This window comes from Pongo pygmaeus, chromosome X (genome assembly GCF_028885625.2).
Source record: "Pongo pygmaeus isolate AG05252 chromosome X, NHGRI_mPonPyg2-v2.0_pri, whole genome shotgun sequence".
Lineage (NCBI taxonomy): Eukaryota > Metazoa > Chordata > Mammalia > Primates > Hominidae > Pongo > Pongo pygmaeus.
Genome location: NC_072396.2, coordinates 146221295 through 146239319, shown reverse-complemented (window position 1 = coordinate 146239319; position 18025 = coordinate 146221295). Strand labels below are relative to the sequence as shown.

The following is an 18025-nucleotide window of genomic DNA, read 5'->3' as shown; positions in this document are numbered from 1 at the left end:
AGATAATTTAATGGTTTTCTTTTCTCTTTTCCACTTTCCCTTTACTTCCTACTTAGTGCTTTTTGAAATGCAAAATACACTCTCACCTCTCCTTCATCAGATATTCTCTGCAGGGCAAGTTCATCTGTGTGCTCTGGATCTCTCCTCCAGAGTTGACAGCCTATTTGCAGATCAAAGCGTGTCCCCATGAAACTCCCACCTCCAGGGGTTCACCTCAAGAGGATATGCCAAAAGCATGTCCACTTGGACAACTACCCAGTAGATAACTGCCCAGTAGCAGGGAGGACCCCTCCCGTTGCTCATTTCTCCCTTACCCTATAAAAGTGTCTGCTTTTTGACACATGAAAAAATGCTCATCACTGGCCATCAGAGAAATGCAAACCAAAACCACAATGAGATACCATCTCACACCAGTTAGAATGGCGATCATTCAAAAGTCAGGAAACAACAGGTGCTGGAAAGGATGTGGAGAAATAGGAACACTTTTACACTGTTGGTGGGACTGTAAACTAGTTCAACCATTGTGGAAGACAGTGTGGCGATTCCTCAAGGATCTAGAACTAGAAATATAACTAGTTTCTCGCAGTTATATTTCATTTGACTCAGTGATCCCATTACTGGGTATATACCCAAAGGATTATAAATCATGCTGCTATAAAGACACGTGCACACGTATGTTTATTGCGGCACTATTCACAATAGCAATGACTTGGAACCAACACGAATGTCCATCAATGATAGACTGGATTAAGAAAATGTGGCACATATACATCGTGGAATACTATGCAGCCATGAAAAAGGATGAGTTCACGTCCTTTGTAGGGACATGGATGAAGCTGGAAACCATCATTCTCAGCAAACTATCACAAGGACAGAAAACCAAACACCATAAGTTCTCATTCATAGGTAGGAATTGAACAATGAGAACACTTGGACACAGGGTGGGGAACATCACACACCGGGACCTGTCATGGGGTTGGGGGCAGGGGGAGGGACAGCATTAGGAGATATACCTAATGTAAATGACGAGTTAATGGCTGCAGCATACCAACATGTCACATGTATACATATGTAACAAACCTGCACGTCGTACACATGTACCCTAGAACCTAAACTATGAAAAAAAAAGTGTCTGCTTTTTGCTCCAAAGGCCAGACAGCACATTTAAATCTTGGGGCTAGCATGTCTCTGGTCGTGGAGGAGTTTGGAATATTTATGATTGGAGATATTATTTGTGGTTTATGGTCATGCTGACCTTAGCCATTAGGCTGACGCCCTTTGGATTTAGGCAGTTGTTGATTAAGGTGAATTTTAAAATGACAGTGCTTGTTCAAGATGGCAATACTCCTGCTTTGTCAATCCAGACCCTATAGTTATAAAAGGGACAAGGGGCAGCGTGTTCTTTTTGGCTACTTCCTGCTGACGAGGGGACGGAGAGTTTTTTGGCTTTGGGTTGACGGTAGGAGCAATGCCGTCTGTAGATGTTTTTGGGTAGTTGTCTGTGAAATGGTCGTGATCCTGTTAGTTAAAATTTTCTGAAAAAGCTTAATTAGGCAGGCTAAGAAAATTAGTCTCAGGCATATTATTAAGAGAGGGCCCAGAAATAGGATGACCCATGCTATGATTTTGTTCCCAAACCAAGAATTTATTTGCTGGTTTTGGTACTCCCTTAGATTTTTAGCCTTTTCTTGAAGATTTTTTAGCAGCGTTTTTTACTAGGCCTGAGTGGTTGATAAAGAAACAATATTCCTTACCCAATGAGAGGTAGAAGCACATGTTTGGAAAGGCCCATGTGTTAGTTTCTGTTAGTAACCGTTATTCCTGCTAAGAGGATCATAACTAAGCAAAATGCTACAGTAATTGAGATTTTTTTTGTCTGACATTTTACCCTGAGGGTGCTACAGTATATAGTTTTACTGCAAACAGTAGAGTGAGTAAAGCAATTTCCACAAGGGTGGCGTAGGAAATAATTTCCATTAAAAAGTTGTAATATTTAGCTTGAAAGGGGAGGTAGGAATGACAAAAGTGTTTGGTGACGTAGGGGTGAGACTGAGGAAGACGAGTAATTCTTTCTCGCTTATTTATTTGTTATGATTTTTAGCTTAAGATTTCCTATTTCTTTATTTGCTCCTGTGAGGGTTAGGGGGTTCAGAGGCAGTGCCTACTGAAACATCTAGTTTTCGGTTGATAGGGCTTTAAGAAAGCACAGCTTATTTTGAAGACTTGTAGTCAGAAAAATTAGAATTTAATTGAAACAGTAGAAAATAATAACTGAAAAACATCAGGCAACTCTAGAATTTAACAAGAGGTGTGTCATAGTTTTGGAAACATAATTTTCTCTCTCCACTTTCCCATTTTTATTAAAAGACAAATTATGGTAGGTTTGCTTTATTCTACTTGGCTTAATTATCTGCATACGGTGCTGCAAGAATAATTATTTGTTACATAGGCCTTTTAAATTGGCTTTGATGGAATTTGGTTTTGTAGAAGTAATGTGAGATAATACTTTTTAGAGCCAAGCCCAGCCATGGATTTGTACCATTAAATACCTATGAGTTGGGTGAACTCCTCTCCTCTTGATGTTTCAAGATAACTTAGGGTTCCTGGCCTGTTAGAAAGTGACATGTTTTGTTTACCACAGATTACAAACCCTGTACGGGGACTGTGTACACAAAATATGAGGCCAGTTTTTCAAGGGCTTTATTGGCTTTATAAGTTAAAGCTTGATTCCTTGAAGGAAAAGCACACCATTCCAGTTAAAGGCTTGGTAAGAATAACCAGTTTTTCCAATTGTGTCCTGTTACAAAAGAAAACAGATTCTTGTTGCATTTATGCAAATAACTATATTGCCATTACTTAAGAATACTCATAGATCGTTTCCAAATTTTGGAGAAAATCAGGTAGAGAGAGAAACAAGTATCCTCCAAATTTTGTTTATGGGAGTTAACAGTTAAAAGTTAAAAGTTAAACAGTTAAAAGTGAACAGTTAACTCCCATACATATGGGAGTTAGCAGTTAACAGTTAACTCCCATACGTATGGGAGTTAGCAGTTAACAGTTAACAGTTAAAAGCTGTTAATCGCTTAAAAAAAGTTTCTCTGACTTTGAAAGGCAAAACAAAGGGTTAGCAATATTTTAAGCAAAACGTTAAACAGATTAGTTTCCTATTAGTTTGGTTTATGCAGTTAATTCCTGTCCTGCATTTTATCAGAAACCTCCATTCAGAGCTTTACAGCTGATTATAAAACCACCCTTTGAAGAGGACTAAAACAAGACAACCATTGTTTATGGATGACAAAAAGTTTTAGGGTAGCCATAGTTAAAGACACAGTTGACGAAGATATCTGTTACCTCCGTGGCACACAATAATTTTAACAAAACAATTATAAGGATTACTGATAATGTACACTAAGATATAGTAGAATTATAGGAATCTGTCATAACTTTGGAACACACACCAATAGCATATTTATACGACTATAGCCCAAAGAAAGCCAAATACCATTTTATATTTGACAATGCTTCCTGTATGATTTTATATCAGATAAGCCAAATTTTACCATTGTATTAGTGTGCTATTAATGTTAAACTCCATTTTTAATAAAACCTTGTAGACGCATTTACCCAATTTTCATGTTTGACCATAAGGTAAGATTTTATAGACCCTTTTTAACCGTTTATAATTTTTGTTAAAGAGCAGGTTAGTGCTTTAACAGAAACCCATTGTGCTTTTATTTTAATGCTCAATTTACAGAAAAACTGAATGATACCCCTTTAACTTTAGCCAGTATGTATACACACGAAATTTTCTTTACAATTAACCTTCCCAAACTTGCTTAAACCTTTAAAACAATTTTTTAACCTTTTAATGTAGGCAAAAATCCACATTCTTAAGCCTCCTTATAATCTTTTTACCAAAAGTATATTTTACTTTCCTTACACACCTTGCTCATAAACTATTTCTTCAGTAGTTTTAAATACATGTTACACTGCTAACTTTTAGCAACATTTACTTTTGATGAAAACCTTGGTAAGTTTGGGAATTTAATTACGTACTAGGTGTAGGGCCTAGGACCTAGACAGAAGTGCGGATAAGGTCTGGCTTATTCCAGCATTTAACTCCATGTGTCCTAGGTTTTATTTAGCTGCAAAGCAGGCAAGTTGTACAGCTAAGAGTTAGAGTGAAATTTTATACAGCATTCAGGAGGCCTAATTACTTTTAAATTGTATGACATTTCTTGCACAAATTCCCTTTTATAAAATTTTTCACGACTTTCACAGACAATTCCTGACATGCCTTAACTTTCTGACTTGTTGTAAAGTCATCCCTTTTTTTAAAAAAAAAGTTAATTTACTTTAGGACAAAAATTTACCATATAAGATTCTTTCTTATACAAATTATCTTTTCCTTAATGTTAAAGATGATAACAGTTCTTTCCCAAAACAAATTTCCTTCATGTCTGTGGACTAGACTGCCTAAGGCCACAAGGTTAGAAGTTAGGATATTTTACTAAATAGTTTAAGATATAGCTATCTTCATTAAACCAATATGAGTGCTTTATTTCTTTAAAAAATTACACAGCAAAACTTGCTGTACCAGTAAGTTTTAAAGATTAAAGTTGTGAGAATTGAAAGGTCCCACAGCTTTTACTTTTTCCTTCAAAATATTTGATTTAACTGCTTTTTTTTGGCCAATTAATTAGAGTTCTTTTAACAGACATTGCACACATAAAACATATATAGCCACACAGACAATCAGAAGAAGATTTAGTAGTTATAAGATTTTTTTTCTGCTAATTTTCCAATTGGATTTTTGGCCTTTGGGTGAGGCCTTTTAAGAACAGGGCTAAGAAAACAGTTTCTAGGGCCTATTAAACTTAAGTACAGTTGGAAGACAAAGATAGATTTTTGAGAGGTACTTATTTATCTTGAAGTCTAGGGGTTTCATAAGGAAAACAGAGATTTTTCCCAAAACGGGATTTGTGGCACCTTTTTTGTTTTCCCAAGGAGTCCCAGGCCACCAGGAGTCATTTTAGGGTCTTTCATACATGCACCAAGAGTGGCAAGACAGAGTGGAGAAAAGTAACTCAGTTGACCAGGAAAAAACCTTTTCCAGGAAAACAAAATTTATGAAGAGAAAAACATAAACGCGGCTGGGCATGGTGGCTCACGCCTGTAATCCCAGCACTTTTGGAGGCCGAGGCGGGCGGATCTAGGGGTCAGGAGTTCCGAGACCTGCTGGGCCAACATAGTGAAACCTCGTCTCTACTGAAAATACAAAAATTAGCCGGGTGTGGAGGCACGCGCCTGTAGTCCCAGCTACTTGGCAGGCTGAGACAGGAGAATCGCTTGAACCCAGGAGGCGGAGGTTGCAGTGAGCTGAGACCACGCCATTGCACTCCAGCCTAGGTTACAGAGTGAGACACCATGTCAAAAAACAAAACCAAACCAGACAATGAAACCCATAAAGCCTTTTTGAGTATACTTATAGCTTTGATTTGTGACAAATGAGACATAGAGAAAGGGACATGAACACGAGCAAGGCCTTCAGCCCCAGCCACTTCCTGGAGAGGGAGAATGGGTTAAACGGAGTAAAAACAATGGGTTAAAAGTTTCAGAGGAGGGAGAGACCTGAGGAGGGAGAGTTTTTATTAGGAAGAAAGATTTTATGAGAGGTGCAAGCGTGACACAGAGAGGATGGGGATTGATGGTAGAAGTAGAAGAAAGCCTGAATATAGAGAACCTCATGCCACTGCCATTCCTGGTTATGAAGTTGTTAAGGTTCTTGAAAATGTTCAAGTTAAAGGTGCCATTTTCGGGCCATCGGCTGTCATTATCTAATGTGTATCGGGGCCAGGCCATGTTACCATAAAAGACTAAACGCTTAAGCCAAGTTGGACGAGGTTGTGAAGGAGACAGTACAGTGGAGAGGGTGTAGAAATGTGGGATTGTTTGGCTTGCAAGTGGACTGGCGAGAAGAAGCCAAGGGTGTGTCTGTTTTTGTTCTAGGCATCCCCAGACAAAAGACAGAGACCCAGAGTCCTCTTTCTAAAGAGGACAGTCAAGCTGAGAAGAAACTGGACGTCCCCAAGATTTCCTCTAGCTTAGTCCCAGCGGTCCTCTGAGGACTGGGATGGCAGACCTGACTTTTCCCGGGTCCTGCGAGAAAGCCAGGGGAGGGCAGATCTTACCAGTCAGCTGGACTAGTATCCAATGTTGGATGTTCCAGTTGGAATCGCCAAAGGGGCTCTTGGACTGCAGCCGCACGAGGAAGAGAGAGAGAGAGAAAAGGGAGGATGAGGGAAAAGTGAAGTGAGAGAAAAAGATGGGGTGGGTGGCCAGAGACCCATAGGATTCAGGAATTAACTCCGGATGAGCTGTCGTTGCCCACTGCTTCCTGGGTTGCAAGAGAGCCTCTGCCCCCAGCACCTGTCCCGGGTTTCAGCACCAAATGTAAGAGTTAAAGAAAGAAGAGAGAAACATGAAACACAGCTTTACAGTTAAAGACAGGTTTATTTTAGAAAAAACATGAGAGGGGATTCTGGTAGATTTTGGTGAGGAGCTCTTTTTTTTTTTTTTTTTTTTTTTTTTTTTTACAGACTAAGAGTCTATATTGGTTTTAGGGTGAGGGGGCTTATCACAAGCTTGGAATGTTTCTGTGTGGGGAAGAAGTTTACGGTGGGGTTGGAATGTCTCTGGGTGGAGGGGAGGTTATCTTGGGGCTGGCATCTTCCTGGCCAGGGTGGGGTTATCTTGGGGCTAGCTTGTCTCTGGTCGGGGAGGAGTCTGGAATGTTTCTGGTTGGAGATGTTATTTGTGGTTTATGGTCATGCTGACCTTAGCCATTAGGCTGATGCCCTTTGGATCTTGGCAGTTTTTGATTAAGGTGAATTTTAAAATGACAGAGCTTGTTCAAGATGGCAATACTCCTGCTTTGTCAGTGATGTCCTAAGCCTCTAGCCCCTGATGCCTTGGTATCGTCACTGATTGCAAAAGCTATGCCATGCCTAATGTGCATTTTCAGGAAGGAACAATTAGCATGTTTCTGAGTTTGGAGACCTGGATTCTTGCAAGAGACTATGGGTTCCTATGATCCTATGGTCTCTTCCAGCTTTAATATTCTATGATAAAATGATGTCCAATGCTTTCTCTATTGCAAAAATCTGGCCAGACGTGGTGGCTCACACTGTAATCCCAGCACGTTGGGAGGGCGAGGCAGGTGGATCACACGGTCAGGAGATCAAGACTGTCCTGGCTAACATGGTGAAACCCCATCTCTACTAAAAATACAAAAAATTACCCGGGCATGGTGGCACGCGCCTGTAGTCCCAGCTGCTCAGGAGGCTGAGGCAGAAGAATTGCTTGAACCCGGGAGACAGAGGCTGCAGTGAGCCGAGATCACGCCACTGTACTCCAGCCTGGATGTCAGAGCTAGATTCTGTTGCAACAACAACAAAAAAATGTGTGTGTGTGTGTCTGTGTGTGTGTGTATATATACATATGTCTGTGTGTGTGTGTGTTTATATGTATAAAACTCGGTTCTGGTTGTTTGATGTCATGAATTTTCACATCCTATTATACTCACTAGTAATAGTTTGTAATTACCGAACACACATGTACTAGGCTCTGTGCTAAAAGCTTAAATATATTAATTAATTTGTTTTTCACAACAATCCTGAGAAGTAGGTGCTAGCATTTTTTCCATTTTTCATACGAAGAATCTAAGACTCAGAGGAGTTAAGAAACTTGACCTAGATCACCCAACTAGGAAGTAGCAGAATTCAGATTTGATCACCAAACTGCTTTCTACAATGGCTGAACTAAGTTACATTCCCATAAACAGTGTATAGGCGTTCTCTTGTCATTTCTTTCAAGGCAGCAGGTTTCTTTCTGGCCTAGGGTGTGTCTAGAAATGTTATCTAGGAGCTAGTGTCTGGAACAGGGGCTTCACAACCCCGACCAGCGCCCTGTCCCGCTGTAGTTGAGCTGGTATTCAAGATGCAAGAAAAAAAACGCTCCTCACTATTCCATCTCCTCAAGTGGAAGGAGGGGGTCTTTTATGGAGCCGCTAGCTGGGCAGTCTGGGGCTAGGGCAGGGGTGACACCAGCACTCACTTGGCTGCCCCAGCTGGTATCTCAGTAGGTCATGTGCACCCCTCCACATACCCGCCACAATCCACTGCCTCTGGGCCCAATTCTATGCTAGAACTCACCTACAAGTTACAGATCTTATGGCCTAGACTGCCTTTAAGGTTTTCTGCGAAACCTGGAACAGTTTAGCCTTTAGTGGCAAGGTTTGCAGAAACTCAAGTTCTGATTCCTGGGATGGGTAATTGCCCTCTGGCTAGAGGTGGTTTAAATGCTCCCTTCCCAGATGGGAGTCAGCTAAGTTTGGTCTGGTTTTCCTTTCTCCTGTAAGAGACAGCACTGAGTTCAGTGACCCACAACTGCTCTGCTCTTGCTCTTCCAGCTTCCAGAGATGCTCTTTACACCACACGGCCACTGCCTAGGGTAGGGAAGGGGTGGGGTCAGCGATTCAAGACTGTTTATTCTAACTCTTCAGTGCCTCTTTTAGTGATACAACCAGGTACTATGAGAGTTTCCCTGATTTGGGGTTCTTATGGAGGTGTTTTCTAGTGTGTGGATAGTTGTTAAATTTGTGTCCTTGCGAGGGGGCTGATCTGTGTAGCCTTCTATTCTGTTTTTCTTGCTCCGCCTCTCTCAGCTTAGTTTTGGTTTTTGTTTGTTTGTTTGTTTTTCCTCTGCAATGCCTAACGCTAGAGAATGTGATCCCATATTACTATCCTAAATATGAAAAATTCTTTAATGTCACGTGCTGGATGGAAATATTAGTTTGCAATGAGAAATACCTTCAATTGTACATATCAAAGAGTAAGAAAAAAAGCATTGGGATTTTTTGGTTTTACCTTGTGGTCCGACAACTTGAAAGAATATTCTTTTATTCCAAAGATGGTATGTGGGGGATTTTGTTCTGGAAATCAGTGCTAGGTATTTAGGTATTTGGTTGGAGAAAAGAAAACTGATTTTTGTCTATTGATATTTAGCATATTTTACTTTTTCATGTTATCAATGACAATGTTATGACTTAGCAAACAACAGTTACAAATAACTACAATTGTAATTGCTCCTGCATTTTTATTTAACTCCCTCGTGTATCCTGAGAAGACCTTCTTGTTTTACCTAATTATCTCTCCAACATCCCCTGAAATCTCAACAGGTAGACACTATGTGAAGGTCAATTCAAAGACAGAAACTAAAACCCCATCCACGGGTGACTCCATGCTGAATCCCTGTGGTGTCTTTTCCCGCTAACCGATGTGTATCTATCAAGCAGTTTTCTTGTTCACTATAAATATTATACTGTTTGACATTTTAAGAAACATTGTCATCAAAATCTATAGCCTTAATTAAATGATGAATTTCAGGAAATTATCATGCAAAATGGAAGGGTTATGAAGCCGATAATAGACACACTCTCCTAAAAATGATCTCACCACATCACGCCTAACCCTTCTCACCACCTTACAGTTCACATTCCATGGAAAGAGCGCCTCATACTTAAGAGTGTTTTACTTTCCTTTTCCCAAGTCATGGCGATTTTGAATATTCACACTTTGCGGACATCAACACATTTCTAAAGCATCCTTATCTTGATTAAAGACTGTCGAGGTCATGAAAACAGTCACATAAATATTTCAGATGCATTGAAAATTTTGTTTTAGAATTGGCTTTTCAATCATTTCATTACAAGCAGTGCTTTCCTGCCGTTTACTTACTCCTACATCTACTATCTTCTTTTGTATTGTGCTTTGTGTTTTACAGAACATTTACTCTTTATAAAGCATATATTTCTAACCTAGGAAAATATCAAATGGAAAGGGGATGGGAATACCTTTGATATGTACATTCAGCAGAACTATGTGCTGCCGGGTACAGTTGCGTGAACATATACACATCTCCACTTCCTGTGAGATAAAATTTTAAGAAGAAAATTTTCTTTAGGAATCAGTCCTCCCCCAGGCCTTATTTACAATGTCTGGCTTACTGTCAACCTGTGGGTCTGTCCACCAACCCTACAGGACCTCATATCCCTCCCTTCTCAAATGCCTACCTCTTCCCTTCCCTTCCCGCCCACCGTCAGAAAACAGGCAGAGATAGACACAGCCATCAGCTTCTCAAACTTCATTTTATTATTATCATAGCCGTTGGTGGTGAGGATTTGTCCAATTTCTCCATGTTTCACCACCGCTCCCCAGCTGCTCACGATCCTTCAGATTGTTATGGATCTTCTGCCTGCACTGATGGGTCTTCTTACTCCTTGGCAGGTGTTTCCACATCCACCTCCATCATCTCTTCGTATGTCTGCACTGGATTGATTGCGTTCTCTCAGTGGTTCTCCAGCTGAGTTGAATATATTTTCTTAACGTTCCTGTAGCGAACCTTTACTCTTATTTTTTTAAGAACCGGTTGGGGGGCTGAGTCCCTCTCTGGTTGGGGGGCTGAGTCCCTCTCTGGTTGGGGGGGCTGAGTCCCTCTCTGGTTGGGGGGGCTGAGTCCCTCTCTGGTTGGGGGGGCTGAGTCCCTCTCTGGTTGGGGGGGCTGAGTCCCTCTCTGGTTGGGGGGGCTGAGTCCCTCTGTGGTTGGGGGGGCTGAGTCCCTCTGTGGTTGGGGGGGCTGAGTCCCTCTGTGGTTGGGGGGCTGAGTCCCTCTGTGGTTGGGGGGCTGAGTCCCTCTGTGGTTGGGGGGGCTGAGTCCCTCTGTGGTTGGGGGGCTGAGTCCCTCTGTGGTTGGGGGGCTGAGTCCCTCTGTGGTTGGGGGGCTGAGTCCCCCTCTGGTTGGGGGGCTGAGTCCCCCTGTGGTTGGGGGGCTGAGTCCCTCTCTGGTTGGGGGGCTGAGTTCCCCTCTGGTTGGGGGGCTGAGTCCCTCTCTGGTTGGGGGGCTGAGTCCCTCTCTGGTTGGGGGGCTGAGTTCCCCTGTGGTTGGGGGGCTGAGTCCCTCTCTGGTTGGGGGGCTGAGTCCCTCTCTGTTTGGGGGGCTGAGTCCCTCTCTGGTTGGGGGGCTGAGGTCCCCTGTGGTTGGGGGGCTGAGTCCCTCTCTGGTTGGGGGGCTGAGTCCCCCTGTGGTTGGGGGGCTGAGTCCCTCTCTGGTTGGGGGGCTGAGTCCCTCTCTGGTTGGGGGGCTGAGTTCCCCTGTGGTTGGGGGGCTGAGTCCCTCTCTGGTTGGGGGGCTGAGTCCCTCTCTGGTTGGGGGGCTGAGTTCCCCTGTGGTTGGGGGGCTGAGTCCCTCTCTGGTTGGGGGGCTGAGTTCCCCTGTGGTTGGGGGGCTGAGTCCCTCTCTGGTTGGGGGGCTGAGTCCCTCTCTGGTTGGGGGGCTGAGTTCCCCTGTGGTTGGGGGGCTGAGTCCCTCTCTGGTTGGGGGGCTGAGTCCCTCTCTGGTTGGGGGGCTGAGTCCCTCTCTGGTTGGGGGGCTGAGTTCCCCTGTGGTTGGGGGGCTGAGTCCCTCTCTGGTTGGGGGGCTGAGTCCCCCTGTGGTTGGGGGGCTGAGTCCCTCTCTGGTTGGGGGGCTGAGTTCCCCTGTGGTTGGGGGGCTGAGTCCCTCTCTGGTTTGGGGGCTGAGTCCCTCTCTGGTTGGGGGGCTGAGTCCCTCTCTGGTTGGGGGGCTGAGGTCCCCTGTGGTTGGGGGGCTGAGTCCCTCTCTGGTTGGGGGGCTGAGTCCCTCTCTGGTTGGGGGGCTGAGTCCCTCTCTGGTTGGGGGGCTGAGTTCCCCTGTGGTGTCTCCTGCGTCTGCAAAGAAAACAGGGAGATGCCAGGAGGACATTATTTTGGGTGAACAGGATAGAGACTGGACAGCAAGGGGGGCTTCCTGAGAAGTAGGAATGCAGGTTGAGGAAGGGGTTTGATCCAGAGAAGAACAAGGTTGAATCACAGAGTAGGGATCTATGGGGAAGAAGAAGAGGAGCTATGGGTAGGGTCATCTGTTAGTCCAAACTGCACCATTTTGTAAGTTCTTTGCTATTTTGCAGACCTTGGTCAAAGTGAAACATCCCACGGGTGTTCGGGCCATTAGAAACATCCTGCCTAACCACCTGTCCACAAGGCGGACAAAGGCCCAAATAAAGAAACATCCCTATCATATCTTGCTTGGCAAAGTTCTAAGGAACACCACAATGATATTCCACCAGAAAAAGGGCCAAACCACCTGATCATAAGAACATCTTATCAATATCCTGCCGGGCAGCAAGCCATACTGCCCAGGCCCCTCCCACCCATACCTATAAGCACCCCAGCCTGTAAGCGGCGGTGGGCTCTGGCATTAAGCGGGTCCCCCACTTCCACAATTGTCTGCAATATTCCTGTGCTGCTGTTTGAGCCGCCCCCGCTGTGTGTGTCTGTCTTTCACCCTCGCCTTCGCTTCAAAACCTAACAATCTTACCTCCTCATTTTGGTAGTTGGTGTCACAGGGGCTCTTCCTCTTCTCCCCACTGGTGCTGGGATGTTCGTCATCCATAGTATGTACTATCTTTTTGTCTACAGTAGGCTTTTGTAGCTTTTGAATCTTCCCAGTGAGATGGCCCAAAGCCCTTGCACTTCCTATATATACTCTCCTGGTGACAAGGCAAAGCCACACCCTTGAGCTTTGTTTGGTCATACAGGCAGTGTCCCAGTCAATGGCAGCCCTAGGGTGGCTTGGACATCACAAAGCCCCACTGGTGACCACTCCCTGGGCTTGCGGGTGAGGGTTGATGGGGTGTAGAGCAAACCAAATGCTGTTGTTGTTTCAGCATCCCCTGAAGATGCATCCCAAAGCGATCTGCTGCCGCTCCTCATTTCTCCATGTTTAATGTTCATGGTTCACATGGAAGTCAGAGGATGACTCCTTCAAGCCCTTCCCCACAGCCATTCATTCCTATTAAGTGATTCATTCTTTTGTCTTCCAGCCCTCACCACGACTTAGTATTTTCGATGTCTCACCTCAAATCCCCCAAGCTAGTGTGGCTACATTTATTTATTGGCGGAGATGTGAATTATCCCATTTCCCTCTTACAGTTCCTTTACATGCACCTTGAAGACCATTTACTTTTGGGCTACTGCCAGGCAAATTTCAACCCATGTTCTTTTACCCAATGTCCATGTAGTTCTTTTAAGTTTCCTATTTCCAGTCTGAAATAATGGCCTTCAGTCTGTCAAAACTTTAGTGAATAAACATTCTTTCCCGTGTATCCTAGTCTTGTTTCAAATCAGGGACGTATGTTCATAGTAAATGTAGTATCCCAACATGAATTCTACCAGTATGTGGGGTGGGGGAAGGAGTAAATATTCAAGTGCTGGAAGTTGTTCTGAGTATGTACCTGCAGGATACTACAATCTAAGACTAACATGAGGGTAGAAGCTTCAAGCCTTGGTGGCTTCCACGTGGTATTAAGCCTGGAGATGCACCGAGGGTAAGAGTTGAGGCTTGGGAGGCTCTGCCTAGATTTCAGAAGATGTATGGAAATGCCTGGATGTTCAGGCAGAAGTATGCTGCAGGGTTGGATCCCTCATGAAGGACCTCTACTAGGGCAATGTGAAGGGGAAATCTGGGGTTGGAGCCCTGACACAGAATCTCCACTGGGTCACTGCCTAGTGGAGCTGTGAGAAAAGAGCCACTGTCCTCCAGCCTCCAGAATACTAGATCCACTGATGGCGTGCACTGTGAACCTGGAAAAGCCACAGGAACACAATGCCAGCCTGTGAAAGCAGTCATGGGGCTGTATCCGGCAAAGTCACAGGGGTGGAGCTGCCCAAAGCCTTGGGAGCCCACCTTTTGCATCAGTGTGTCCTAGATGTGAGACATGGAGTCAAATGAGATTATTTCAAAGGTTTAAGATTTAATGACTGCCCTTCTGGGTTTTGGACTTGCATGGGGCCTATAGCCCCTTTGTTTTGACAAATTTCTTCTTTTTGGAATGGGAGCATGTACCCAATGCCTTTATCCCCATCATATCTTGAAGGTAATTAACTTGCTTTTGATTTTACAGGCTCATAGGTGGAAGAGACTTGCCTTCTCTCAGATGAGACTTTGGACTTGGACTTTAGTCTTAATGCTGGAATGAGTTAAGACTTTGGGGGACTGTTGAGATGGGATGATTGTATTTTTCAATGTGAGAAAGACATGAGATTTGGGAGGGGCCAGGGGCAAAACAAGATGGTTTGATTCTGTCTCCCCATCCAAATCTCATGTCAAATTGTAATTTCTAGTGTTGGAGGAGGGGCCTGGTTGGAGGTGAGTGGATCATGGGGGTTGTATCTAATGGTTTAGCATCATCCCCCTAGTGCTGTCACATAGTAGAGTTCTCACAACTCTACTACGGTTGTTTGATCTGGTGTAGCACTTCCCCTTTGCTCTCTCTCTCTCTCTCTCTCTCTCTCTCTCTCTCTCTCCTGCTCCACCATGGTAAGATGTGCTTGCTTCCCCTTCACCTTCTACCGTGATTATAAGTTTCCTAAGGCCTCTCCAGCCATGCTTCCTGTATAGCCTGCTAAATTCTGAGTCAATTCAGCCTCTTTTCTTCATAAATTACCCAGTCTCAGGTATGTCTCTATAGCAAGAGAACAAACTAATACAATAACTTTATCAAAAAGAAAAAAACGTGTTTTCTCTGAGAAATCTACCATTAAAAAACTGAATGAAAAGCAACGAGCTGAAAGAAAATATTTGCCAATCTGACAGAAAACTTTTTTCTGGCATATACATATAAAGACTTTTTAGAAATCAATTAAAACATTCAAACAGCAAATATGTGAACAGACATGAACAAAGAAGATATGTGGATGGCAAATGAACATATAAAAAGATGTCATTAAGAAAATGCAAATGAAATCCATGAAGTGATACCCCAACACTTCTGTTAAGATGGAAAAAGAACAGCAATAACAACAACCAGGAAACACCAGGTGCTGGCAAGGAGGCAGAACAACTGGGTTCCGCATGCATTGCTCGTGGGGATGCAAAATGGTACACCCTCTTGATAACAGTTTGGCAGTTTCTAGAAGTGAAGTTTACACTCACTCTATAGACCAGCAATCCTACCTCTATTATATTTACCCTTGGAATTTACCTAAGTGAATTATATTCACAAAATAACTGTTCATGAATGTTTAGTACTATCTTTATTCAAAATCACCATAAACTGTAAACAACATAAATGCCTTCAATTGGAGAACTGATAACCAGAATGTAGTACAGCTATATAATGGAATAATACCTAGCATTGAATAGTTTAAAAACTACTAATACAAGCAAGTTGAATGATTGTCTAGAGAAATATGATGACTGAAAAAAAGACAATCTCAAAAGAACATGTATTGTAGGATTCCATTTCTATAACATTCTTAAAAAGTGAAAACTATAAGAAGGAGAACACATCCATGACTGCCAGGGGCTCGGGGTGTGCAGAGAGTTTAACAGTAAAGAGTTTCTCAAGACAACATGAGACAATGTGAGGGGGGTGATGGAACTGTTGTGTATCCAGATTGTGTTGTGGTTACATAAATCTAAACATGGGTTATAATTCATAAAACTGTACATGCATAAAAGTTAATTGTACAGTGTGTTAATTATAGATAATCACACAGGTAAGACTCAAGTTGAGGATAGCTCAGTATGTGAAAGAATGTGATGCTTCTTGAGGAAAGTCTACACAATATCTCACAGTCTAAGCTCCATGAGGGAAGGGACCATAGCTTAAAGCCATGTACCACTAGTAATGACTGTCATCCCTGGAGCAAAGTTGGTGTTTACTACATGTTTGTAGACTGAATAAATAAGTACTGAAGTCTGTTGTGGCCACTTTATTCCTTCTTTGCCTATTCTGAGACTTTTTAGGTAATATTATTTAATCTATCTCAAATATAGGGGCCAGAAACCAAATTGGAACAGATATAAATCACTTTAACATCTCAGGCAACAAAGTTTTCTATACATTTTTCCATTCCTAGCAAAAATATAAGTCCCTCTTAAAAGAAAAAATAAGTGAATAGATAGATCACTGTTTGGTAGATTGAGGCTAAGGAATCTATTAGACAACCCAAGAACAGGTGTTGAAGCGGCAGTTGAATCTCTAGAAGAGAGAGCTGATCTGTAGATTCAGATGTGTGGGTTTGGTGGCAATGGAGGTCAGCAAATAAATTAGAGGAACTGGTCAAATCTGAACAGTAACAATGACAAGTGGATCCAGGGCAAATGACTAGGAAACATAAACTTTTAAAATGATAGCAGAGACAGTAGAATCTCAGAGTTTGAAATAGAATTGACCTCAGAGAGAAACAGAAAACCAGGAGACAATGGTGTCACATAAACAAGGACAAAGTCGTGTCAAGAACACGGTAGTCACAGTGGCAATGACTGCAAAAATGTCTGTAGACGGAGAGAATGAGGACAAAAGAAGGTGTGATGTTCCCGGGGCCTGTCGAGGGGTGGGAGGCTAGGAGAGGGATAACATTAGGAGAAATACCTAATGTAGATGACAGGTTGATGGGTGCAGCAAACCACCATGGCACGTGTGTACCTATGTAACATAACTGCACGTTCTGCACATGTACCCCAGAACTTAAAGTATAATTAAAAAAAAAAGAAGGTGTGATGTTCACTGATTATCAGAAAAAGTTCCAACTATTAATTTTCTATTGTGTGCCTATTTTATTCAGGAAAGGTAATGTTCTTTAAATTAGAAAGAATAGAACAGACAGTTTAAGAAGGGAATTCCCAACCCAGATCAACAAAAAGGTAGCAGGAGATTATCTGACTATCTACTAAAAATGTAAGCCCTTGGGTCCAGCCTAATGAAATCCCCAGTGTGAAAAGACCTTACAGGTATAATTTCAGTCACTGTCAGTAATTTTTGACGTGGCTTGTAAAACTGGAGAGAGATGCTCACAGAATGAGGAGAGACGAAGGTTGCTTAGAATTTCAAGAAAAAGAAACAATTGAAGATGTATACAATAACACTGTTTGGCCCTGACTCCTGACAAGGTGTTTGGTAGCAGGAGAAGTCAGAGATCACTCCAGGTTTTAGGACCAGGTCACTTATTGATGATGAGAATATTTTTTAAAATACAGAATCTAGACAACAATTTGGAAGGAGAGGTGAAGGGTGTCATTTTGGCATCTCAGGGTTGAGCTGAAGCTTGGCTGTGCAAATGTAAACGCTGGAGGCAAGAACTGCCACTCAGCTGGAGTTTCATACGGTGGGTGGTTGGGGGGGGGTCCTGGGAGGGATGATATTTTATGTAATGGCATTTTTTAAATTTTTCAAAAGTAGTAAAAGGAGAATATCACTGGGCCAGGAACTGAACTTTGCACAGTGCTTAGCATGAGTAGTGGGAGAGAAAATGATGCTCAGGAGAGGCGATGGAGAACCAGAAACATGAAGTGTCAGGGCAAAGGTCAGAGCAGGAAGGAGTCCTGCGAGCATACCATCCTCTCTTACTCACCCACCCCTGACATTACACAAGTTATCTCCTCTGCCTGGGATACCCTTCTCCCACACTGCATCCCAGTCACCAGGTTAACGTCTGTTCCTCCATACGTCTGCACCTCAGGTGTCATTATTTCCAGACAATCCTCCCTGGACCTCCTCCCTACCACTTCCTCACAAATTCATAATAATAGCCACGCCCGTGCTATTCATCTATTGTGTTTGTACAAGTGCACACAAGACTATAAATTGGCTTTGAGATAAGGATGTATATCAGGTCTCTCCGTGGCTTGGAAATGTCTGTCTTCTCACCTTGTGTCTTCACATCATCTTCCTTCTATGCATTTCTCTCTGGCCAAATTTAATTTTTTTTATTTTTATATATTTTTTTGAGACAGAGCCTCACTCTGTCACCCAGGCTGGAGTGCAGTGGCATGATCTCGGCTCACTGCAACCTCCGCCTTCCAGGTTCAAGAAATTCTCCTGCCTCAGCCTCCCGAGTAGCTGGGATTATAGGTGCCTGCCACCACACCCAGCTAATTTTTGTAT

The 18025-nt window shown here is 43.1% G+C and overlaps 1 protein-coding gene and 1 pseudogene across 2 annotated transcripts; both read right to left on the bottom strand.

Annotated features, from left to right (window-relative positions):
- LOC129025164 (melanoma-associated antigen C3-like) overlaps positions 1-18025 on the bottom strand; it is a 646330-nt pseudogene that overhangs the window by 257751 nt on the left and 370554 nt on the right.
- Positions 10190-12885, bottom strand: LOC129025162 (basic salivary proline-rich protein 2-like). 2 transcript variants are annotated; one of them, XM_054472771.1, is made up of 2 exons: positions 12454-12584; positions 10190-11608 (listed from the first exon to the last, which is right to left on the bottom strand). In XM_054472771.1, the coding sequence occupies exons 1-2, from the start codon at positions 12526-12528 to the stop codon at positions 10478-10480; spliced, it is 1206 nt and encodes a 401-aa protein (XP_054328746.1). In that variant the 5' UTR covers positions 12529-12584; the 3' UTR covers positions 10190-10477. The 2 variants fall into 2 exon arrangements, with proteins under 2 accessions (XP_054328746.1, XP_054328745.1); XM_054472770.2 differs by having other exon boundaries at positions 10196-11804; positions 12454-12885.